At 38.4% G+C, this 25,360-nt stretch overlaps 1 protein-coding gene across 10 annotated transcripts in view; it reads left to right on the top strand.

Moving 5' to 3' along the window:
• Positions 1-25,360, top strand: part of LOC122635083 (Down syndrome cell adhesion molecule-like protein Dscam2) — a 195,094-nt gene that overhangs the window by 82,761 nt on the left and 86,973 nt on the right. For all 10 annotated transcript variants that reach the window (XR_006328557.1, XM_043824875.1, XM_043824870.1 and 7 more), the window contains one exon: positions 4,192-4,284. Coding sequence is in view for 9 of the 10 variants with exons in the window: in XM_043824875.1 (XP_043680810.1) it covers positions 4,227-4,284 (58 nt within the window). In the remaining variant the exon portion in view is untranslated. The remainder of the gene's footprint in view (positions 1-4,191; positions 4,285-25,360) is intronic.

The following is a 25,360-nucleotide window of genomic DNA, read 5'->3' as shown; positions in this document are numbered from 1 at the left end:
ATATAGATGGAGAGGGTAGCGAGAGAGAGAGAGAGAGAGAGAGAGAGAGAGGGGTAGATAGATAGAAATGGAAAGAGAGAGACATAGCTAGCTACCTACCTACCTAACTTAGCTACCTATCTACCTACCTACCTACCTACCTACCTACCTAGCTAGCTAGCTAGCTAGGAGTAGTCCTCTTTTCTCCTTCTCTCTCTTTTCCTCTAACTCATTCATCCTTCTACGTTATGCCGTAAGAAACGAGGAAAAACGGCATTTGGACATTCGGTAGTTTCTTCGCTAAAAAAAAAAAAGAAAAAAAATGGCCGTTTCTTTCGTTGGCCCATCGAGATGTCGAGAGTACTCCTACAACCGAGAATTCTTCCTTCCCTTTCTCCTCCTTCGTCCTACGAGGTAGATAGAAGTCTTATAATGTTCGGTGAATCGTATCTCGTAACTATCTTCTCTTCTCTTCTCTTCTCTTCTCTTCTCTTCTCTTCTCTTTTCTCTTCTTTGCTCTTCTTCTCTTTTCTTCTATTCCATTCTATGCTAGCTTTTAAAACCTCTAGGAAACTGTGCTTACTCGTTAGCACCGTTTTCTAGTGGAAAATGACAGAGAAAATTATCTCGCTTTACTATCGACGAACGTTATTATTCGCGCGTTTTACTACCACTCCTTTCTCACTTTTGAGTATCAATTTTATGTATTTGTCTCGTCTTTCTTAACGGGCAAAGAATTTGGATTTTAATTATTCGAGAAATCTACGATCGTCAGACGTTCTTCTCAAGGAAAAGAGAAATTGTTAGGGTTGTAAATAATTGGAAAAGAAGATTCATTCGTCGGTATTTTACGTTCTTCTCGCGTGTAATGTATCGTACGGATATATAGATAGATAGAGAGATAGATAGAGATAAAGAGCGAGCGAGAGAGAAAGAGATTTAACCCTCACGGTAATTAACGTTACAGCGAGGCTTCTAAGAAGAGCTTATATCAGCAACGTGTGGTTCAAAGGTTTCATTTAAGATCACCAATGATTAATGTTTAATCTTAATGTACACATTTCCGTAAATGTATACTCTTGTCACTCCCTTCCCTCCTTTCTTCCCAAGACACCAAGAGCTAGAAAATAAGATAGAGAGTGTGTGTGTTTGCGTGAGAAAGAGAGAGAAGGAGAGAGAGATAGATAGATAGAAGAGAATTTGAGTATTAACGCGGCACACACATAGACACAGTCATACACGCACAAGACCATATTTGCAATAGTAAAATACTGCCGTGCAAACACAGCTGCGCGCTTCGCTTGGGCTTTCGCTATGGCTTAATGACGCTCCTGGCAGTTTACCTTCTCTCTATTTACAACCCCGACTAATTAGTAAATATATCACTTATTTACTGTGTATGACTTAATTGAGTGCAAAATGGTTCGTCGCCTGAAACGACTCGAACTCGTCAAATTTACGTTTCTCAATAATTTTCATTCTTACAAATCCAATCTTTTTACTCGAACGAACGAACGAACGAACGAACGAACGAACGATGTTTGATCCAATTAAAAGAACTCTGAGAGAAAGAGAGCAAGAGATTATCAAGATAATACGTCTTTCTCTCTCTCTCTCTTTCTCTCTCTCTCTCTCTATCTCTCTTTCGATTGAAAATTAAAAATATTTGTTCTAGAAAATTTATTCGACAATGAAATTTCTTACAACGGAAAGGATTTATCATATATTTATATACAATCTTTCGTTGAATAATTCTTTTTAATTTGTTCTTACAACTTTTATAACTTTTATCGGAAGATAAACGAGTAATTATTAAAAGAGAAAAGAAAGAGAGAGAGAGAGAGAGAGAGAGAAGAATCTCTTATCTATGTAATATATACGAGTATATGTAAATATGTCTCTTATATATTTTCTTTAAAATTTATACTATATATATAGAACTTTTGTAAAACTTTCGTACGAAACAAACATGAAATTTTTCAGAAGAGAGAAGGAGAGAGATATTTTATATACCTAATTTCTCTTCTCTCTCAATCTCTCTCTTGGCTATTTTCTTTAATTTTTGCTTAGAACTTTTAGAACTTTCGTAAAAAAAAAAAAAGACAAGAAGAAACCGTGAAATTTATTTCTTTCTCTGTATTTTTTCTTATAAAAAATTTTTCTCTTATAAAAAATTTCACTTTTTTTTTTTTTTCTATCAAACGAAAAATTACGATAATAAAGCTTCACAAACAACGATGTGGATTCCAATGTCGAGAAGATACGCATCGTTGTAAATATCAATCCAACGTTCCCCCTTGCTCTCTCTCTCTCTCTCTCTCTCTCTCTTTCTCATTAGTTCGTTTTCAAGGTATTCTCTGACATGTCGATTCTCTTTTATTCGCTAATACGTCAGTGGCTTTTATACGAGTATTTGTGAAGAGTTCACGTTTACCTGACGTTCCCTTTCATTGAGTCCAAGAGAATAGGTATTATCTGTCGTAACGATCTTCTCGTATAATCGATCTGCATACGTATGCATGTATGCACTTATATATATATATATATATATATATATATATATATGTATCTACGGATATTAATGACGTTAAATACGAAGAAAATAAAATATCGTTTATTTGTGCCACGTGTTGGTAACGTTCTTACACAATAATCTAATAAAACAAAACTATAATTGATCGACCAATAAAAATTTGTTAAACAGTAGAAAATCTTAAAAATAAATAAATATATATATATATATATTGAAATAAATAATAATATCGATGCGTACCAACTATATGCTTAAGTATTCTTTTTAAATACGATTTTCAAACGAGTACGAAAGAAAGAGCGAAGAATAAGAAAAGTTCATTTGCGAATGAAGCCAATTGGAAACATACTTGAATATTAATATTAGTAATAATAGTAATACATAGTCGATATGTGATTATTTTCATAAGTATTTCTACGTGTCTCTTATTATAGAATGATACATACAAAAGGTACAAAAAAAAGAATGAGAAAACAGAAAATAGAAAAAAAAATTCATTCAAAAAAAAATCAATATGTCATATTTTCCTTATAAGCGCCTTAGTCGGATATATACATACATACGTACGTACGTACATATATATGTATATATATATATATACAATACGTTTTACGGGGACGTCTCGCTTCGATGAAACTTTCTTCTGGACACGTCTACACCACACATACATACACACAAACAAATTTATACACTTATATAGAGCGACACCGTCTTTTTTCGTCTCTTAACGAAGCTCCCAAAGAAGCCGAAGAAAAAGGAAAGAAACCAACGAAGAAAATAGCTGTGTAGTAAGTGCTGGTAGCTGTTAGAGTGGAGCGCCATCATCGAGGAGTAATTAGCGAAATTTATCCTCCATCTAGTGCTTCCACGTTAACGAGTCCTTCGAATTATTTAGTCGTTGGGAAGTTTCCCTGGAAACCGGTTACCACCGGCTTCTATATTTCCCCTCTTTAGTTTTTCCAAAAAACAAAGGCAAAAAGAATACAGATAAGAAAACAAAAGAAAACAAAAGAAAAGGGAAAGCAAGCTACTGAGAAAATGAAATTGTGTCATGTTAATAAGCGTAAAATATATACGTGATCGTGATACACAACACGTGTACGATAACACGTAAGCTTTGATAATTTCATAGTAGATATATATATATAATAAAAGCATATGAGAAGTCGAATAAGGGTATGCATATTTTACGATTATGTTCGAGACGTATAGACACGCATACATACATACACACACACACACACACACACACACACACACACACACGTACATATGTATAATATATAAGTAGGTATATATACTTGCTAGCAGGACTTTCATTGAGCGGACAAACCCCTGGCTAGGGATTTGAGAGGCGAAAAAAAAATTGTCGATACGTTGTAGAGTATGGTAGGTAGTATGAAGGGATGGGTGGGTGGGTGGGTGGGGGTGGTCGGACGGGCAGACTGCCAGAAAAGACGAGACGAAAGGTGGAGAGTGTTGAGGGAAGCAGACAGTGCTGATGTATATACGTAGATATATATGGATGTGAGTGAAAGAGAAAGGGAGAGAGAAAGAGAAAGACAGAGAGAGAGAGAGAGAGAGAGAGAGAGAGAGAGAGAGAGAAGGACAGAGAGAGAAGGTTGGCTGGGGATCTGGATGGATGGGTTGATTGATTGAGCACGCTTGTATTGTTTCAGGAGGAAGCTGAATCGACGTAACGGTCCAAGCCAGGATGGCCAGTTGGCCGTTGAAAACCGTGCTCCTGTTCAGCGCCCTCATCCTTGTTCGTGGTAAGTAATAACACAAATACCTATGGGAGATCATCCTAGAAATCTCTTGGACATCGAGGATATTGTTATTATTACTATAAAATTCCGAGGATGCTCGATAAAAAATTTCGACTAGTATTATGTTTTAATAGGAACAAGTTACATGTAATTGGTTAATTGGTTCCCGTTATAAAAACAGGTAGAAAATAGTTAAAAAAAAAAAAAATGGACAAAAACAAAAGAAGTGAAAAAAACGATCCGACAAAAATATTCACATATCCTTTTATTCCATCGCTCTATCATCGATCCGACTCGACATTATTTTTCATTACCATATTTCAACGGGAAATAAATTCGTACGTAAAGTCGAATCCGTATCTATTATGGAGAAAAAAAAAAGAATAGACGGATGATCGCACGATTCGCGACGCGCGCGTTTATGTATCGTATCTTTTTGTCTCGTTTTTTATACTGTCGCCAGGGTTAAAAGGAGAAAAGAGGATCGGTTAAAATCGTAGGCGTTAAAAAGAGAATCGGAAATAAACGACAAAAAAAAAAAAGAGGAGAAAAAATCGGAGAGAACAAAAAAAAATAGGAAACAAATGGAGGAGGTGGGTCAAAAATAAAAAAAAGAAGTGAAAAATAGAAAAAAAAGAAAGAAAGAAACGAAACGAAACGAAACGAAACGAAAAAGATCGAACGTACGTGATTACGTTCGATAAACCGTCGAGATTACGTGCAGCGTGACCGCGAATAAATCTCGGTGAGCTTTTTTGCGTTACACATATACAGATGGATAGGTATAGTTGTATATCTATGTACGTACGCACCTATGTACGTACGTATATATATATGTGTGTGTGTGTGTGTGTGTGTGTGTGTGTGTGTACGAGAAGAGAAGGATTTCTCGGCGAGTCGCGTTTCAACGTGGAAACACGAGGGTAGCAGACGAAGGGGAGGAGAACGAGGATGAGGATGAGGATGAGGATGAGGATGAGGATGAGGAGGAGGATGAGGATGAGGATGAGGATGAGGAGGATGTGAGGATGAGGAGAAGGGTGGAGGAGAAAGAGGAGACGAGTCCCGGTCAGCGGCCAAAGTCCGAGCGATCGATTTTCTGCCAGTTCCTAGTCACTTCGCCATTCCTCACGCCGTGACGAAAAGTACCTTTTCCTGGGGTATCCGTTTAAATTATAGCCAGGCAGTTTCATTTATTCCGGAATCCATTATCCGAAGGAACTTTCGGCGTAATTTGTAAGCCGATCTACCAACTCGACGAAGAAGTCCGAAAGAGTGAACTCGAAAAAGAGTGAGTGGGATACATTGTGTGTATGAGAGAGAGTGAGAGAGAGAGAGAGAGAGAGAGAGAGAGAGAGAGAGAGAGGGAGAAAAGATTCGAAAAAAAAGAACGAGGAGAAAAATAAAGAAAGAAAAAAAGAAAGAAAAGAAGAAAAAAAGAAAAAACTTGCTCCGTTCGATAGCTACATTTCCTCTGTACGTTCTCCCAACTTGGATCATTAATAACTTTCCTTCTCGGTGAAGGTGGTGGTTAGGATCGTTAAAAGTACTCACCGAACTGCCTGTGATTCTTTGACGAGAAGAGAGAGAGAGAGAGAGAGAGAGAGAGAGAGAGGGAGAGAGAAATTTCTCTTGTCTCTTCTCTCGGTTTTATTTCTCATAAAATTCTAACAAATCTACTATAAAAGATATCGAAGATAATTCAAGGTGTATACGTACGTACATACTCTTGCTTTATGGTACAACAAAATTTACGAATTTACGAAGAATTCTTTTACTTTCGTTCACACCAAATCTGAAATCAGTATCATCGCTCGTATTAATAACTCTGACGATAATGATGATGATGGTAATAATAATAATAATAATAATAATAATAATAATAATCAGTACGAACGAAAATTTAATTACAAACGTTACGATCATATTATATCCGTACATAGAATCGCGTCGATTAACCATTAACCAACTTCGTTCGAGAATAGCGTTTTTATCCGATTTACCCGTCAGAAATTTTTACGGACATTATTATCCATAGATATATATCTATATATCTATAAATGTAGATAAAATTGTACGAAGTTGAAATCAGGACGATCGATAAGAAGAACTGTATATACTCGAGCTTAAAAATGGGTAACGATGATAAAGATATCTCTTGGAGAAAGAGAAAGAGAAAGAGAGAGAGAGAGAGAGAGAGACAAGAGCTTATTTCACGTAAATTACTTTTAACGATCGAATCGAACGAGGTCCAAGCGGACAAAGTCGAAGAGGACTCGTTCTCGATGCTTCTTTCGATACTACGACGTATAGAAGGATAGAGGGATGAAGGGACAGAGGGACGAGTGCGCGCGTGCACGTACCTCTCTGTCTATCTCTCTCTCTCCCTTTCTCTCATCCTCGCTAAAACTCTCCCTCCTCTTCCTCACACCCTCTCGACCGATCGTTGCCGTAACACCGATCGGCTTTTATTTATTGCGCCCCTATAAACGTCCCGAAGGGCATTAAACCGCCGATAAATTTCACGCGTTTCGTCGGATGACAATCGAACCCTTTTTCCCCTATCTCTCCCTCTCCCTTCTCTCTCTCTCTCTCTCTCTCTCATTTCTACTCTCTTTTTTCGTAGAGGTAATATTCGAGAGAGAGAGAGAGAGAGAGAGAGAGAGAGAGGAGGTGATATCCTCTCTCTGTCTCTCTCTCTTTCTCACACATACATACTTTCATTCACTCATTCACTCACTCATTCACTCACTCACTCACTCACTCACTCACTCGATTATGTCAACGAACGTATGAACCCCTTTAATTTCCGTCTCCATTCTCCTTTCAATCGTTTCATTAAGAGACTTTACCATAATCATAAAATTTTCATTTATTTTTTCCTCGGTCTTTCGTCCGTAGATCTCAATTTCGATTGTATATACCGTATGTGTGTGCCTTTATTATAGATCATTATCATCATCGTTAAATATTATTATAGAAAAGGGAATTTGTTATCGTACTTTGTAGAATCTGTTTGGTGGCTCCTTGCTTTCGTAACAATCATCGGAAGAAAAGGAAGACGTGTAGCGAAGTGATAAGGGCACAAAGTACGAGAGGGCTTTCGGAGGTGGGTTTGAAAAAAAGAAAAGAAGAAAAAAAAAATAAAGAAGTCATCCCTTTGAACTGAAAAATGCCAGGCATTTCAACGAGGCTCTTCTATATTTCCTCTTTTCTTTTTCTACTTTTCTTTTTTTTTCTTTTCCTTTCTTTTCCAAGGAAATCGTATACAGGAGAATTCTTTCCTTTTTTTTTCTTGTTTCTTTTTTTTTCTTTCTTCTTTTTTTCCTTCGGAATCACTCGCAGTCCGGCTTTTCATCGAGAGAAAGAGAAGAAAGAAAAGGAATGAAAGAAAAAGAAAAAAAGAAAGAAAGAAAGGAAGAAATAAGAGGAAGGTGTGGTACCTCCGACCTCTTTCGAAAGTTCCATCGGCACTTTTCCTCTTCGCTCGAACGAGCTTACGCCGTATGCACATATGTATGAATCCTCCTCCCTTTCTATCCTCCAAGCTGTCTTTCCATCGAATAAAAAGCAGCGAGAAATAAAAAAAGAACAAGAGAGAGAGAGAGAGAGAGAGAGAGAAAGAGTCAGATAGATAGATAGACAGATATATATAGATAGATAGATAGAGAGAAAAGTAGAAAATTCAAATCGATTTGGTAGTCGGGAGGATCGTTGAAAGTCGTAAGGAAGGAAGTCGGAAAGAGTGGAAAAAGAAAGGAAGATGAAAACAAGAAGAAGAGAAAGAGCGAGAGAGAAAAGTAAGAAAGAGAGAGAGGGAAGAAAGAGTGACTGGAAAGTAAAGAGTACCGGGAGTGATTTGGAAGGTAGTTGTGGGTTGGCTGTTGGCTACAGTAAGAGGAGTGAAAAGAAAATGTGAGAAGCGAAGAGGGAGAAGGAGAAGGATGAGAAGGACGAAAGTAAGAATCGGACTAAAAAAGAGTAAGAAAGAGAAAAAAATAACAAGAAAAAAAGAGAGAGAGAGAGAGAGAGAGAGAGAGAGAGGATCTGGGCGTAGAATGGTGGCGTCTTGAACGAGAGGGAGGGTCGGCCAGCAGCTTTCTTAAAGATGCGAGCCGAGGCGCACTTGTTGCACGGAGAGAAGGAACGTACGGAGAGGATGAGGGAGGGCCTGAATTTCTTCCTCTTTTTCTTTTTCTCTCTCTCTCTCTCTCTTTCTCGTTTAGTGGAGCGAGGAGTCAGGCGTGTGCTCAGTCGGAAGAGAGGGTGGACCGAGAAGGCGAGGAAAAGATACGAGATAGTCGTGGAAAAAGGAAGAGGAAGAGAAGGAAGAGGATGAGGATGAGGATAAGAAGGAGAAGGAGATAGAGATAGAGAGTGAAAGAGTGAGAGTGAGAGAGAGAGAGAGAGAGAGAGAGAGAGAGAGAGAGAGAGAGGGAACGACGACTTGGGAATCGAATTGATTCTCTTTTACGGGCTCGCGTTACTTTCCTTTACTACTTCGCCATCCGACTCTTGACCGTACCTACTACTTCCTTCTCTCCTTCTTCTCCTGTTCTTTTTTCTCTTCTCTTTATCTTTCTCTCTTTCTATCTTTCTTTCTTTCTTTCTTTCTTCTTTTTTCTCTCTTTCTCACTTTTTTTCTCGAATGACGGAAGGAAGGAAGGAAGGAAGGAAGGAAGGAAGGAAGGAAGGAAGGAAGGAAAGTACGAACGAACGCATTATTTATTTATCAGCACTCGCACATCCTCGTAAAGGAGCCCTCACGAGACACGATCCTTCTCTTACCTCTTCTCTATCTATCTATCTATCTATCTATCTATCTCTTTCTCTCTTTTCTTCCTTTTCTTCGACTTCTTTTCCACGTCAGTGAAAAGAAGGTATATACTCAGCTATATTCGCTTTCGGTCGAGCCGGCATTGACGACGAATCGACACCGACGATTGGATTGGCCGCGAGCGAGAAGACTTATCGGGATTTTCTCGCGACTGCGAGGAGGCAAGTGGAACAAAAAGAAAAAGAAGAAGATGAAGAAGAGGAGGAAGAAGAGAAAGAAGAGAAAGAAGAAGAAGAAGAAGTAAAAGTAGAAAATGGTTCGCGCTCGAAGGATCCAAAGGAAAGAAAGATCCTAGAGCTATAAGGCGAATCGATAATCCTTCGGATTTACGAATACGAAAGAGGATCGAACGGATCTATCGCGATTTATATTCCTTCTTAACGTCGATTCTCGCTTTTCAGTTCTTTGGGAAGTAAAAGAGGGAAAGAGAGAGAGAGAGAGAGAGAGAAAGATAGAAAAGAGATTATTGAAGTCAAAGTTTTTCTCTCGTGGTAAAGCAGAAAATAAGGAAAGAGAGAAAGAGAGAAGAGATTTAGAGATTTGGTAGAACGAGAGTGTAAAAGAATGAGAGGAAGTAAAACAATGATGAAAATCGCGGAAACTGTGGAAAATTTGGAATTAGAAAATCCTTCTTGATAATTATCCATGAGAGACTTCTTTCTCTGTTCATTCTTTCTATTTTCTCTCTCTCTCTCTCTCTCTCTATTTCTCTGTTTCTTCTAGGGTAATCTTGAAACTTCGCAAGCCGAGACCTAATCGTAACAAGTTCGGCGCACTAGGTACCACCGTCGAGAAAAGAAACGAAAAGAATAGAGAGTTTAAAAGAAGGCCGAGTTGAAATTGCTTCCCGATTGTCATCAATCGCTTTTCACGGCCTTTGTTTTCTCTCTCTCTCTCTCTCTCTCTCTCTCTCTCTCTCTTTCCTTCTCTCTTTCTTTCTCTGTCTTTCTTTCTTTCTTTCTGTTTTTCTCTTTCTCTCTCATTTCAAATCGTTCAATCGATCGTTTTCTCGTTGCAACGAAAAGTTCTACCCTACAAATCGTCCGACCTCTCTATATTCTCTCTCTCTCTCTCTCTCTCTCTCTTTCCTTTCTCCCTCTCCTTTTTAATTGCACTTTCCGAACGTTTGAAATTCCTCTCGCACACAGTTATTCTTTATACTTTGGACTTTTTAACCGATATAACGCGTTGTTATTCGTTACATTCGGTGTTCCCTTTTTTTGAACACCTCCTTTGAACACTAACTTTTCTCACTATTGCTAAACTCTAACTGGAAAAAAAAGAAGAAAGAAAGAATAGAAAAAAAAGACGAAGCAAAAAGGAAATACACTGAAAAAAGAAGTAAGGAAAGAACAAGAAAAAAAGACCTAGGAAAAAAAAACAACAAATAAGAAATATTAGAAAAATTTGTAAAAATAAATTCAAAAAAGAAGAAAGAAATGTGAAACGATAAATAATATACCTTATAATTACACATTTATACACGTTTAACGTACACACGTGCGTATTTACATATATATCTATATATATATATATATATATATATATATATATATATATATATATATATATATATGTATAGTAGTAATTACTTAATGTTCAAATAATGAAGAACTATTTTTCACAAAAGAAAAAAAAAAAGAGAGATAGAAAGAGATATAAAGAGTGACCTTTAACTTCAAAACGGTCAATTATTTTCATCGGTTTGCTCGAGTATATATATATGTATATGTACTCGCATATGTACGTACATATGTAAAAAACTGTACTACCTATGCACAATAAAAAAATAAAAAAAAAAACCATAAAAAAAAAGAAGAAGAAGAAAAAAGTATTACGCCGCTTTAGACACGAGGAACGCGCGCTTACAGTTAAAAACTTTTTCTCATAACTCTACCACCGAGAAGAAAAAAATGAGGGAAGGGATAGAAAGTGTATATATGCGAGAGTAAGAAAGAGAGAAAGCTATGGTACTAACGATATATTGTTACGCAACGAACGAACGTTTCTCCTCGTTGATTTTTCTCAATGTAAAAGCATATCTGGAGAAGGTATTTTTTCTCTTCTATCCTCTTCTTCCCTCTCCTCCTCCTTCTCCTCCTCTTCCACCTCCTCAATCCATTTCAAAACGAAAGTTTGTAAATCTAATTAATATTACGATCCCGCGCAAATTCTTTCTTCGAAATAGAGAGAAAAATTTCAACTTTTCATCCCAGCTCTCTCACTCTCTCACACTGACTCTGTTTCTCTCTGTTTCTCTCTGTTCCTCCCTCCCTCTCAACCTTTTTACCCCTACTCGCTCAATGGAATTTATTATTAAGAAACTCTGTCCGTGGTTTGACTTAAACACCAACACATATCTCTCTCTCTCTCTCTCTTTCTCTTTCACATAGACGCGCACATAAACATAAACAAATACATTATTCTCGAGTAAGAATAATTGATCGTTTCATAATGAAAAAAAGAAAAAAATTCGACACTCGAAATAAAATAGAATTATAATTATATATCTACACATCGCTCTCATTTTCGTCATATCGATATATAAAAACAAAAAGATCATCGCTTAAAATGTCGTAAATAATTGATCGAACGATATTACGTGAAGGTATAACGTGGTAAAAGGAGAAAAAAAAATCGTGCGACAAAGTAAGAAGCAAAAAACAAAGAGCGAGAAAGAAGAAGAAAAAGAAGAAAAAGAAGACGAGAAAAGAAAAAATAAAAAGAAGAGATAAAACAGAGAAGTAGAAGTAGAAGTAGAAGTAGAAGAAGAAGAAGAAGAAGATGAGAAAAGAAAAAAATAAAAGAAAAGAGAAATAGAAGAAGAAGGAGAAAGATGAGAAAGTGGAAGAGGAGTAATAGGAAGAGAAGGAGTAAAGAGCGGTAAGAATTTAAGACCAAGTCCAACGCGTTATTATTTCCGGTGATGAAAGGAATTTTTCGCGAACGATTCCACCACCATTACTACTACACCACCACCATTACTACTACCACCAATATGGAATCACGAATACAAACCGATTGTGGATCGAAGCCTCGAGGAAAAACTTATTGGGATTCCTCGTGGATATAACTGACTCTCTCTCTTTCTCTCTCTCTCTCTCTCTCTCTCTCTCTTTCTTTCTCTGTCTTTCTACCTCTCTTTTTCACATTGACGGACACACGGATATAACACACGGACGTACGTACGTATGAACGTACCCTTTACTTTTTATGAAGCGTTCGTTGGTGGCGAGACCGATATGGATCGATCGATAACGCACGTAGTAGGAGCTCGCTCGTACGATATTAACTCGAAGTACTCGGAATTATACTCGCGGCACGTACACGGACTCTTCTAATAATCGCGTTTACGTCCATAAAGGGCGCCATTTTCTTCGATCGGCCGATCGTGAGAACATTTTAAAATCGAAAATATCCCCTACCCGTTTTATTACGACAAACGAATCTATCTTATATATCAAATTATAGTCGGATATTTATTATAAATTCGATATTTTTGAATTAAAAATGTATTCACGTACGTACGTACCATCGAAAAGGTCGCTTTTGCTATGATAAATTGAAACTTTATCAAACGTACGTGAATTTGTTATATTGAATTAGGGAGAATATATATATATATATATATATATATATATATATATGAAAATTCATTTAAATTATTTATAAAGACACGAACAATTTTAATCGATATTATAAATATTGGAGAATACAAATTGAAAAAGAAACGAAATTATAACTACGAATTCAAACAGAGATGATACGTACATACACGCGCGTACGTATATCGTCAAAATCAATTTGAATCGATCGTGAAGATGTAATATCAAGGATTATAATTAAAAGAAAAAAAAAAAAAAACAGAAATAATATACGCAATCTTTTAACGAAATCAAAAGGATGAACGAAAAATAAATACAAAATGAACGATATTAATGAAACTATTGAACTCGCTTTTTTCTCGATGAAAAAAATAATCGTCGATGATCGATGAAAAAGAATAGTGCGTTGAATGGTTTTTGAAGAGTTTACGATAATTCGACTATTATTTTATAATACTATTGTTACCAATGGCAATTCGGAGAGGTGACGATTCATCGATTCGGAGATTATCGCTTATAAATCTCTATCTGATCTTTCGGTAAGGTGTGGAAAGAGTAGAGTGGATAGAGTAGTAAGACTGGACTAGAAGGATAAGGGAAGGACATCGAAGAACTAAAGGATGAGGGAGGAAAACTATATATATATATATATATATATATATATATATATATATATATATAGGGTGGCGAGACAGAAGGTGAACGGTAGCCATTGTATTCTGGCACAGCTTGATAATTGCGGGATTCTCTCTTCTCTACCGACAGATAGATACATAGATAGATAGATAGATAGATAGATAGATAGATAGGTAGATAGGTAGATAGGTAGATACTTCCTTCTTCTCCTGAGAATTCCTTCGATATGGCTAGTTGTCGGCGACCACATTGGTGGAATCCCTCTAACCTTACCTCACCCTCCCTATCGTCCACTACTTAAAGAGGTACGAAGGGAAAAGGAACGAAGAAGGAGAACTAAGCGAGGAAGAACTTTCCAAAGGCACGAAAGTTTGATCTCGACGGTGCTTTCCACTCGAAACCGTCTCTCCTTTTCTCTCATCTCTTCTTTTTTCTTACCAAACTATATATACAATGTGTGTGTGTGTGTGTGTGTGTGTATATATATATATGTATGTAAGTATATGTATATATAGTTCGACGTACCAAACGAAGATTATTATCGAGACTTGTTAATAACAGCTTTCAAGTAGCTTTCTGAAAATTCTATTAACTCTTCTCTTACTCCTCACTCTTCCTCGGCGTCGTCGTCGTTTCTTTTTTGGCTTTATAATTATAGAATTAATTATAAAGAAAAAAAAAAAAAAAAAGATAGAAAGAAAAAAAATATATTCGCACCCGATATCACGGAGGTAAAGAGATCGCGTTAAATTGTGTTCTATTTTTTCTTTTTTTTTTTTTTTCTTTTTATTTTCTTTTTTTCTCTTCGTCAGACACTCGAAAAATCCTATTTAAAAACGATTGTCCGGGATAATATTTCAACTGGTAAAAAAGTCTGGATAGCCGTAATATATTAAATTCGAATTACGCACGCTTGCATTTTCTACTTGACCGTAATAAAGAGCCGAGAGATAGCTCTCGTATAACTTCTCTCGATTTTACGAGAATCGCACCGACGCGAATGGTTATCTTACAACTGGAAATATCATCTTTGATCTATGAATCGTATTAGATGTATCGGGTTTATTACGTAATAATAATCCTCAGTTAAGTTGTAGTGGAAACTAAACTAACAATATATATATATATATATATATATATATATATATATATATTATATAATTATATTATATCATTCTATTATATCATTCTATTTCTTGAAAATTAAATTCATCAAAAATACTATATCATTGGAGAAAGAAGATTAAATATTTCGTAGAAGATAAAATTTTCTATTCGAAGTCGATATATACGCTTTCTTACTTTGATACTATCGATTTTTCGACTCTCTTTCTCTCTCTTTCTCTCTGTCTCTACTTGACGTTGCATTTTGAATTATTCAGCGATTCTCTCTTTTCTTACCCCTCGTATTCTCTCGTAGAAGAAGAGATCGAAAGAACGTATACGGAGTCAAGCTAATCCCATCTTTCTCTTTCTTTCTCTTTTCTTCTATCTTTCTTCTCTCTTCCGTTCCCTACGATTCCACCGAAGCATGGAGCAAATTACAAGGGAGCTTAGTATTAATTATTTCGTTAAATTGAATTACGTAACAGATACAATTTTACCTGAGATAATCCTCATCCTCGTAACGTAAAGAGGATTTTCAAAAGAGAAAGAGAGAGAGAGAGAGAGAGAGAGAGAGAGAGAGAGAGAGAGAGAGAGAGAGAGCAAGAGAGCAAGAGAGCTTTCTAATATTACGAGACAAAGGCAAATTTCGTTTGCAGAACGTCGAATGCCAACGAGAATTCGCTCGAATTATTCCCTAACAAAATTAATTACAACAATTTCCTTTGACCTATGAATAAAAAAAAAAATAAAAAAGAAGGAAACAACGTATTATTTAATTGATTAATTAATCGAACGTCGACACAAGCGAATTAATCGAAAGGAAATATTTGTCGAACATTTCGCGACGGAATACAATACGTTTCTGATATATTTAAGAAAAGAACAAAAAAAGAAAAAGGAACGACGAAGAACGAAAAGATGAATGGATAGAAAAATAAAAAGAAATACACAGAGACGGAGACAGAAAGAGAAAGAGAAAGAGAAAGAAATAGAGATAGAGAAAAGGAAAGAGAAAGAAAGAGAGAAAATAAGTCTCGAAGAGAATGGTGTTGGGTATACACACTTATGTAGATAGACACGGTGCAGTTGCATTTGCAGGCTCGCCGGCTCAGTCGTTCGTTCTCATTCAGGTAAAGTGTTAAATAAACAAATTTGCGCGAGCTACGGTGTCTTGGACACGGTCGATGGTCTTGACGAGGATAAGAAGAGTCCGAGAAGAATGGGAACCAGAGAAAGAGATAAAGATAGAGACATAGAAGGAAAGAGATGGAAGAAGATGAAAGAAGAAGAAGAAGAAGAAGAAGAAGAGAGAAAAAGAGAGAGAGAGAGAGAACAAAAGAGAAGAAATAAACGAACGAAAGAGAGAGAGAGACGGAACGACACACCTTCGCCTCGCACGAAGTAGAGAAGTTAGAGCGAGAGAAATGGTGTAGTATCAACACGGAAAAGGAGTTTTCTCGTTTCCACGTTGAAGGAGATGTAGATAGACGAGGTCGCTCGCGCTTTGCCATCTTCGCATTGAAGCGCGCGTCACCGACGTTTAACGAAAGCTTTTCATAAAGAGCAAACGATAAACCGTAGGTAGGAGGTATATATATATATGTGTGTGTGTATGTGTGTGTGTGTGTGTACGTACGTACGTATTATATATAACGTCAGAGGAGCGATGAGAAGAAGAGAGGAGAAGAGAGGAGAGGAGAGGAGAGGAGAAGTAAAGTGAGGAGAGGAGGTTGGTGATATGTACGTCGTCGCCCTCTCACATTTCGCTTAACTCTTGGCCGTCGTCGCTCGTGTTAACGAAAAGAGGAGGCTGACTGGTGTTACAGCTTCTACTGCTGGTGCTGTTACTACCGCTTGCGATGTAATATGCGATGGGAGGACGTTAAATCGACGTGACAAAAAAGGGCCCTTTAACGCGTCTACACGCGCCACGTAATTTTTCTCTTCACTTTGCACCCTTCGACAAAGGGGCCAAAGTTGCTAGTTCGTCGTTCGTACGTACCTACGAACGTTCGTTCGTTCGTTCGTTCGTTCGTTCGTTCGTTCGTTCGTTCGTTCGTTCGTTCATTCGTTGATTCGTTCGTTCGTTCGTTCGTCGAATGAATGGCAACGAGAATACCGAGAGCTCAACGAGTTCTCGCGTCGTCATGACGACGAAATTCGAGCCACCTCATACCTCTCTTTGCTTATTTCGATATACCTTGTATATTTCACCTTGTTGGTGGGTTGGTTGGTTGGTTGGTTGACTGGTTGGTTGGTTGGCTGGCTGGTTGGTTGGTTGCTTGCTTGCTTGCTTGCTTGCTTTTGTAACGCGTAGGAAACTATATAATCCTACATATCGTGTGTACCTACGTTTTCTCTCTCTCTCTCTCTCTCTCTCTCTTTTTTCTCTCTCTCACACACTTTCTCTCTTTCTCTTTCTACTCCTCTAACACGCTAGTTCATATCGTTTAGGCTTGTTTACCAGACACGCTAATAATTCGCGGATAGTCGGCGAGCAGCTCGTTCTACTAACGAGTACCCCATATCGTTAATTGCACAGTTCTGCACCGTTAATAGACGGTGCGAGTAATTAAGCCGTACTTTCAAACCGCACCCGTTTCTATCCTCTTTCTCTTTCGAATCGGAGAGAGAGAGAGAGAGAGAGAGAGAGAGAGAGAGAAAGGAAGAGAAATGAAACGGGATTGGAAGAAAAGCTTGAGAAACGTAACTGAAAACGTCCAGTTCTTTACAATAATGGCCTTTCGAGAAGTCGATAACTTTCTTCTCTTTCTCAACGTAATTGCAGCGTCTGCATATGCGGAAAGACTTTGAATTGCGAGAGAAATGTAATAACTCTTCTTTCTCTCTCCCTCTCTCTCTCTTTCTCTTTCTCTCTCTCTCCATTTCTATCTCTCATTGTCTCTCATTCTTACCTCGCTAAAAGCAATACTTTGTGTAAAACAGAAGGACGTGGCAGCAGTGCTTCTCAAACTTTTTACTTTCCTATCTTTTCGGATAGTTTTATGGCTTTCGGTATATAACGCGTTTCTCTATCTCTTTTTTTTTCTTATATATATTTCTCTCTCTCTCTCTCTCTTTCCATCATCTTTTATAGCTTCTTCTCTCTTTCCTGTTAGGTCGTAGAGTCTTTACCACACGTGGATAGTTTCATTATTTTTTTTGTCTTTTTCCTTTCAAATTTCCTTTTGCCACTAGATACCAACCAGTCGGATCTCATGGGTAGGAATTTACATAAACGCGTTCAATTTGTTATCCACCCACCTTCGCTCTTACTTTTATTAAAAAAAAAAAAGGAAAGAAAAGAAAAGGAAGTAAATAAAAATCAAGAAACGAAAAAGGAAGAAGGAAACAAAATTTGTCATATTTATTTCTGAATCCGGTTGGATTTTTAAAATGCTACTACGATTTTTAAATGCTATGTTTTTTCCTTTTCTTTCTTTTTCATTTATCTCGGAGTAAGATAAAAAAAAAGAGACAGAGAGAGAGAGAGAGAGAAAAGGGCATTCGAAGGTGGATTCGGGAATAACGATCTCTTTGACGTTAGTTCAATTCGAAAAATACGAAATGTAAGAAATATCTAGCAGACGTGCTCGATATGGAAAAACACTTTTGAAAGACGATATATTACATCCAGTTGAAGTCGTTCAACGATGCCACGTATAGAAATTATTTTAATAAGAGCAACGAACTAGAATCTAGTAGTATTTCCTCCGTTATGTACGCGCGTAATACGTACGCGCAATATCCGTAAATTTATGTTTCGTAATTGTAACAAAATGGTTAGAAGCAATAGAAAATGAGAAAATACTGCGTATATGCGGTTAGAGTAGAAGGTTAGCGTATGGAGAGTCATTGTGAGATACTCGTAACAAACGTTTCCTTCGCGTTCAAACGACGAGGATATTATCGGAAACGTATTGAAATATGCAGTAACGGTGTTGCACGTGTAATTAGGCTTTCAAAGTGCATACAACGGAGAAGGAAGGGGACGATTAAGTTCCTGTGTCGCGAATACCTTTATTATTAAATCCCAATGAGTACTTGAGAATTACGACGTATCGACGCTGAGTAATTTATATTTCTTTTGAAAAATTTCAACGTTATTGTACCTCTCACAAAGGCAGGTTAAATCGTTCCCATTTGCAATTAAATTTCAATACGTATTCCCGATTTTATCATTTTCTAAAGACCGTTAAATCGATTCATAGATTAATGACGTTTCATTGTAATACAAATTTCTTTCTCTCTCTTTCTCTCTCTTTATCACTCTTTCTCTTACATTCATAATAAATTTTATTTACTCGTGTATGAATCGAGTCAATATTTCGGTAAGGTGCAGACATTTTGAATAAAACGCAATATCAAACAAACAACGAAGAACCGAAAAGTTCGTTCTAACTTTTCAGCAGACAGAACTTATCTGTATGTACGGTATGTATATACGTATGTACGTGTGGATGTAAGTTATCTACGGTGGTTGCTCTTTACCTATATATATATATATATGTATAAATGTATATTACGTAATCTCCTTTAGAGTCGTATAATGAAGCCGGTTAAATGCGAAGCGTTAAATAGACAAGACGAAAGTCTCGCTTTTCCACACCGAGTCTCGCCCACTTTGTACGATCCTTTTAAATTATTATACGAGCCTCGACGATGTCGACGACGACGACGATGACTACGAACGAGTACGAGGACGACGACGAGGACGAGGATGAGGACGAGGACGAGGACGACGAGAAGGAGGAGAAGAAGAAAGAGAGAAAGAGATAAAGATAGATATAGAGAAAGAGGGAGAGAGATCAACTATCACGTTCTCCTTTAATAAACGCGTTTATCCTCTTTATCGTTTCGAATTTAATTTTAAGTATCTTTTAAAATCGACGCCGAATTATACATCTCTGTAAAAAGGTTGAGACCGGAAAGGAAAGAAAGAAAAAAAAGAGAGAGAGAACAAAAAAGAGAGAAAAAAGGAAGGAAAAAAAGATTTCGAGTAATATAAAGAGAGAAAAATGGTAGAAAAAGGAACAGAGGAGGGATAGAAATGAAACGTTTATTCGCGAGGGAATAACGTGTCTGATAAAATTCGAGAGAAAAGAGAGAATTTGGACGTTCTGTCTGATATCGACAACTTTTCATTTCGAACTCGTTTCTAATGGAACATGATATTTCTGGAAATGAAAGTATATAATGATGATGATGATGACAACGACGACGACGAAGACGACAACGACGACGACGACGACGACGACGACGACGACGACGACGACGACGACGACGACGACGACGACGACGACGACGACGACGACGACGATAATGACGATGATGATGGTAATAAAATAAAAAAATAAAAAAAATTAAAAAAAAAGAAAAGAAGTAGAAAGAAAGAAAGAAAGAAAGAAAGAAAGAAAGAAAGGGTAAGTGGGAAAGGATTGGTAACGTTATTGGTTAATCTTAACAATTCCCTCGACTTCAAAGTTATTTTGTTCCTTTTCGACGAATGTCAAGTCAATGTTAAATAAGGAAAGAGACTGATGAAGAGAAAGAGAAAAGGAGAGGAAGATATCTCTGACGCGGACAGGTGTCCCTGTAGAACTTCCGAGAGAATAGAAGAGAAAAGAGGTCTTCGACCTGTCTCTCTCTCTCTCTCTCTCTCTCTCTCTCTCTCTCTCTCTCTTTCTCTGTTTCTCTCTTCGCAACTGTGAATGAGCGAGAGAGAGAGAGAGAGAGAGAGAGAGAGACAGACAGAGAGAGTTTTGAACTTTTGACTAGTCGTGCGCGTACGTGTCTTAACTCTCCCCCGGGTATATTCTCCACGTGGACTCGTGGCTCGTTAACTAGTTAAAGCCATTGTGAGAGAAAGGGCAATGCAACGTCGTTGATGGTCTTCTACTACTACGTCCCTTTGGTAGATCGCAAAACCTACGTTCTATATATAGATACTTACGTACGTACATATGTACATAGGTACGTATACGGATACGTAAGTACAATAGGTGTAATTGTAAGTAGATAAGTAAAGAAAGAGGTAGAAAAGTATTGAAAAAAAAAAAAAAAAAATAAGAAAGAAGAAGAAGAAGAAAAGAAAAAAAAAAAGAAGGGAAGGATGAACTATTCGTATCTATAGACGTTCGTCTGAAGACGCCTGTCGTTTGCGACGTGCCCAGGAGACGAAGAAGAAGAAGAAAAAGAAGAAGAAGAAGAAGATGAAGAAGAAGATGACGAAGAAAAAAGTACGACGAGAGACCCCCTTCGAAGGGTAGAAAAAGGAAAGGGTGATTAGGTTGGGGTTCCCTTTCAAGCTACGCCGATGTCGATAATTAACAAGCTCGGGGGAAGAGTAGGGGGTTGAAGTCGAGTCACTTAGTCGCAGCAACGTCCTCGACCTTTCCTTCGGCCCTTCTCTCTCTCTCTCTCTCTCTCTCTCTTTCTCTCTGTATCTCTCTATCTCTTTCCTTTACTCTTCCTCTTACTCTTGTTCACTCAACACAGTCGAACATTCACGAACGCCCGAGTTAATTGTTAACGAGAAAAGTTTGAATTTTCGAGCGCGATCTCCCTCGTTTCCGGCGGCGTTCCCCAGACTCGATTACAAACAGCCTGATTCGCGAAGCCGGCTAGCCCCTTTTTCCAGCCCACCTCCCTTCCCTCCCCCTCCCACCCGCGTTCGTCTCAACGAGCTCGTTCGTCGTTTCGCCGAAAAACTCCAAAGTGGATATCCACCTTTCCATCTAGCAACCCTAACCCACCTCCTCTTCTCCTTCTTTTTTTTTCTTTATTTTTTCTTTCTTTTCTTTTTTTCTGTTTCTTTTTCTTTCTTTCTTCGGCTCTCATTTTTTTACACTTCGGCACCTCCGACAGGAGGTTCTTCGATTTACTCTTTTCAAGTTCCTATTGCCGATAATGCGCGATGTATTTATTAGTCAGGAGATAGAGACGTTTACGACGCAACCCAGACGCTTTTCTCATCCGTCCTAGTCTTCTTTTTTTCTTCTTCTTTTTCTTTTTCTTTTTTGTACATGTTATTTTTTATCCGATTTTAATCAAACGTGATATATGTTCGCGCGTCTCTCTACTCCAAGTTTTGTGAGAATAATTAGGATTTAAAGTGACACTCGTGGTGAACTTGAATTTCTTTTCTTTCTCTCTCTTTTCTCTCTCTCTCTCTCTCTCTCTCTCTCTCTCTCTTTCTCTCTCGTGCAAAATCCGTTCCTCTTGGTGAAAAGGGCACTGACCCGCAAATACCGAAGGGAACGAGCGCACTTACGAATGTAACATCGCTCACGACTTGTTCCTAGATATTTTCGATCGTTTTCCTTCGAACCACGTCAAACAAATCTGACATATACTAGTTCATCTTTTATATTCCACGTTTTCTCGTTTCGTTTCATTTCATTTCCTATTTCAAATTTTAAATTCCCGTTTTATTTGCATTCACTCACACGAATCGAACACGAACCTGTGCGTCCCCGAGGATTACTTCGATCTATCCTTTCTTTCTTTCTTTCCTTCTTTCTTTCTCTTTTTTTCCTTCTTTTTTTTTCTACTTTTTTTCTCCAAGGTAGCAGATAATTCTTACACTTTTTTTTTTGCTTTCCCCTTCCCCTTTTGTTTTGAAACCCTATCGTCTCTCTCTCTTTTCTTTTTTTTTTCCATCCCTCTGAATTGAGCTGGCGTCGATCCCGTACGAGCGATCGCGACGACCGGCTTTATCGATCGGTCGTTGTTGAGTTCGACGAAACAATGCCCGAGGCTGAGAAGGGAGGGAACGCTGATAGGTATACGTAGGAGAATGAGGAGGGAGAAGAGGAGAAACAGGAGATGGAGGTGGAGGTGGATGAAACGACGACAAGGATGCGACGTGCAACGAGCATCCGAAAGCAACAATTAGGCACGTCTGCTCGCCACAAGGAATAGAGAAGGATGATTTCTACTGCAAGAGAAAGAGAAGGATAGTCGGTCGTTAACGAATGCAGGATGTACCGATGCATCCGTCTGTGCATTGAAAAAATTTTTTCCTTCTGTATCACAACTCTTTCTCTCTCTTTCTCTCCTTCTCTCTCCGTTTTACTCACAGGTTTCCGACGCCACCATTCAGAGGCTCCTTTCGAAACCTTAACGGCCGTTTTTCCGTGAGAAAATTAATTCACGTTGCTGCCATTTCGCAACTCGTGGACTCGATGAAAAGATTTGACTCGGTCTGTACGACGAACTTCGTGGTTGAGAGAGAAAGAAACAGAGAGAGAGAGAGAAAGTGTGAGAAAGAAAGAAAGAAAGAAAAAGATGGAAGGGGAATGGGTTGAGAGTGGGGAGGGTTGAAGAGTGAGATTCAGAAGCCGAGGGTGCGTCGAGAGTATAAGTGCGGAACAGCAGTCGAGGGTGACTGCTTCCTATCCCTCTCTCTCTCTCTCTCTCTCTCTCTCTCTCCCTACCTTTACCACCCCTTCAGCATCCAGCTCCTTCCTTCTTCAACTTCCTAGCACCGAGAGAGGGTTGAGTTTCCTATGGTTTAATTGGGCGCGAAATTATTTCCGATGCAATGCGCGCGGGCGCGAGCGGATGAGGGAAAAGGGTGAGGTGGGGGGTGAAGGGAGGAGGGAGGAGGGGAGGAGGGGGATTGCGGGTGCAGCCGCGACGACGAGTAATCACCGTAAAAGCTCGACTTCTATCCCTTTCCTCTCCCACCTCCACCTTACCACCTCACCACCCTCCACGACCACCACTCACCATCTCACCATCTCACCGTACGTCTTTCCAACTCCTTTCCTCTTCTATCTTTCTTCTCTCTCATCTATTCACTCACTTACTCAGTCAGTCAGTCACTCACTCACTCACTCACTTACTCAGTCGCTCACTCAGTCGCTCACTCACTTTATCGTCTCTCTAAAGGAACCTCAACCGCACGATCGATGCCACTACTGTCATGCGAGTTTTACAAATGTATCCGTTTCTTCTTATCTCGCTCATATTCTATTCCTACTCGCATTATATCTCCTTTCTCTTCGTTACGATTTTTATTACACGTTCTCGTTTCTCATCCATCGCGAACCGACGTGATTCGCGTCGGATCGATTAAAATGGATAAGTATCGTATAGTGGAAACAAATGGATAAGCGTTATGGATGTATGTGTATATCTCGATTGCGGAAGTTTGGAAATTGTCGAGTGATAAAGTCGTCGATATTGATGGGAGGTTTTAGTTTTATTGTATTTCCTTTTTTCTCGCCAATAATACATTCGTATTAAAAACGATTGGAACAAAGGATCGCATTTATTTATTTATTTACTTATTTATTTATTTATTTATTTATTTATTTATTTAATCCGTGCACCGTCGAAACGCTTATGCATGTATGCATGTATGTATACACACACACACATATATTTATGATAAAGCGATCAAAGAAAGAGAAAGAGAGATAGGTAGACAGAGGGAGAGTGCGTGTAAGTCAAGTCAAACTTATATCTACTAAAGAGAAATGAAGTAGGTAGCAATGTGGGTTTGCCGGTAAGAGAAGAACCGACGTTAACGCATTTCGACTCCCTTTTTGCGGTTATGCGCGGCCAAGCTGAAACGAATAATATAATGCCTGATAATAACGCGCGCTGTACCTTTTAATCCTGAACTAAATGAGGTTCCCTAGGTAGGAAGAGTTTGCGCGACATTTGATCGCGGTACTTCAAAAGACATGACTCGCGTTGTCTCTGTGTATAGGAGATACGTGTTATAAATGAATGTACATAGATACATAGAGCTACGTGTACGTGTACGTTTGAGCTAGGAAGAGAAAGAGAGATAGCTAGGTAGAAAGATAGAGAAAGAGAGAGATAGAGATAGAGCATGCAACTGCAAGCATCCACAAACGATGCTTTGCTCCTTGTCTCGAGCGTGTTTGTGACAGCAAAGGGTGCGCGTACCATCCGTAAGCTGTCACGCGTATTAACGGCGTGTTAACGGCTTTGTATTCCATTGTAAAAGGCTTTGGTCTTCGTTGCCGTCGGCCATCGTAACCGATGGTTAACGAAGATACCGCACGTTGCGAAATGTATGCCTTTGTGAATCATACCCATCTTCAATGTTCGAAATTCGCGAATAACGGTACAAGGTTTCGTTCGAATCGTCGAAACTCCATCGATCGTGAACGTAACATAATTCCAACGTAATACGATATAATATCGCGTTAAAGAAGCATTAGAAATTTTCTTTTTATTGCATATGACGTTGTAATGGGGTATTATTATGAAAGACGAGCGACGTTAGACGTTAGACGCTATGCGATACGTACGTCGAAAGTTAAGGAAAAAAATTAGCCGTTTAATCGCGTGAAATTGTAGAAGAGAAGGAGAAAAAGGAAAGGGAGGAGGAGAGGAAGGAAGAGGAGGAGGAGGGGAAGGGAGATAATAAGAGGGAAGGAGAGTACGTTTGGTAGGAGCGGCTTAACGGTGAGAATAAGGCGCGATGAAACGCGCGAACCTGGTGTTATGTAAAATCCAATTAACCTCGCGTTACGAGTCGAGTAAGAGTATGAGACGGCTGGGTTGGTAGACAGTGAAAAAGAGTTAGAAGGAAAGAAAAACTATAGAAGAAAGTATAGCGAGAGAGAGAGAGAGAGAGAGAGAGAGAGAGAGAGAGAGAGAGAGAGAGAGAGAGATATTAATAGAAAAGATAGTAAGGATGAAGGTTTAAATTAGAATGGTTATCAAGCTTTAAATAAATAATATAATAAAAACGAGAGAATTCATTCTTGCTTAAAAAATATTTCATGATACGCTGTAAATGTTCTTTGAGATTGCTTCTCTCTCTTTCTCTCTCTCTCTCTCTGGCTCTCTGTCTGTCGTATAGCCGTCAAAAATAATGGAGGAAACCAGGGAACGATGGAAAAAAGGG

The sequence above is a fragment of the Vespula pensylvanica genome, chromosome 17 (assembly GCF_014466175.1).
Source record: "Vespula pensylvanica isolate Volc-1 chromosome 17, ASM1446617v1, whole genome shotgun sequence".
NCBI lineage: Eukaryota > Metazoa > Arthropoda > Insecta > Hymenoptera > Vespidae > Vespula > Vespula pensylvanica.
The sequence above is the reverse complement of the archived record's forward strand: the minus strand, read 5'-3'. Positions and strand labels throughout refer to the sequence as shown.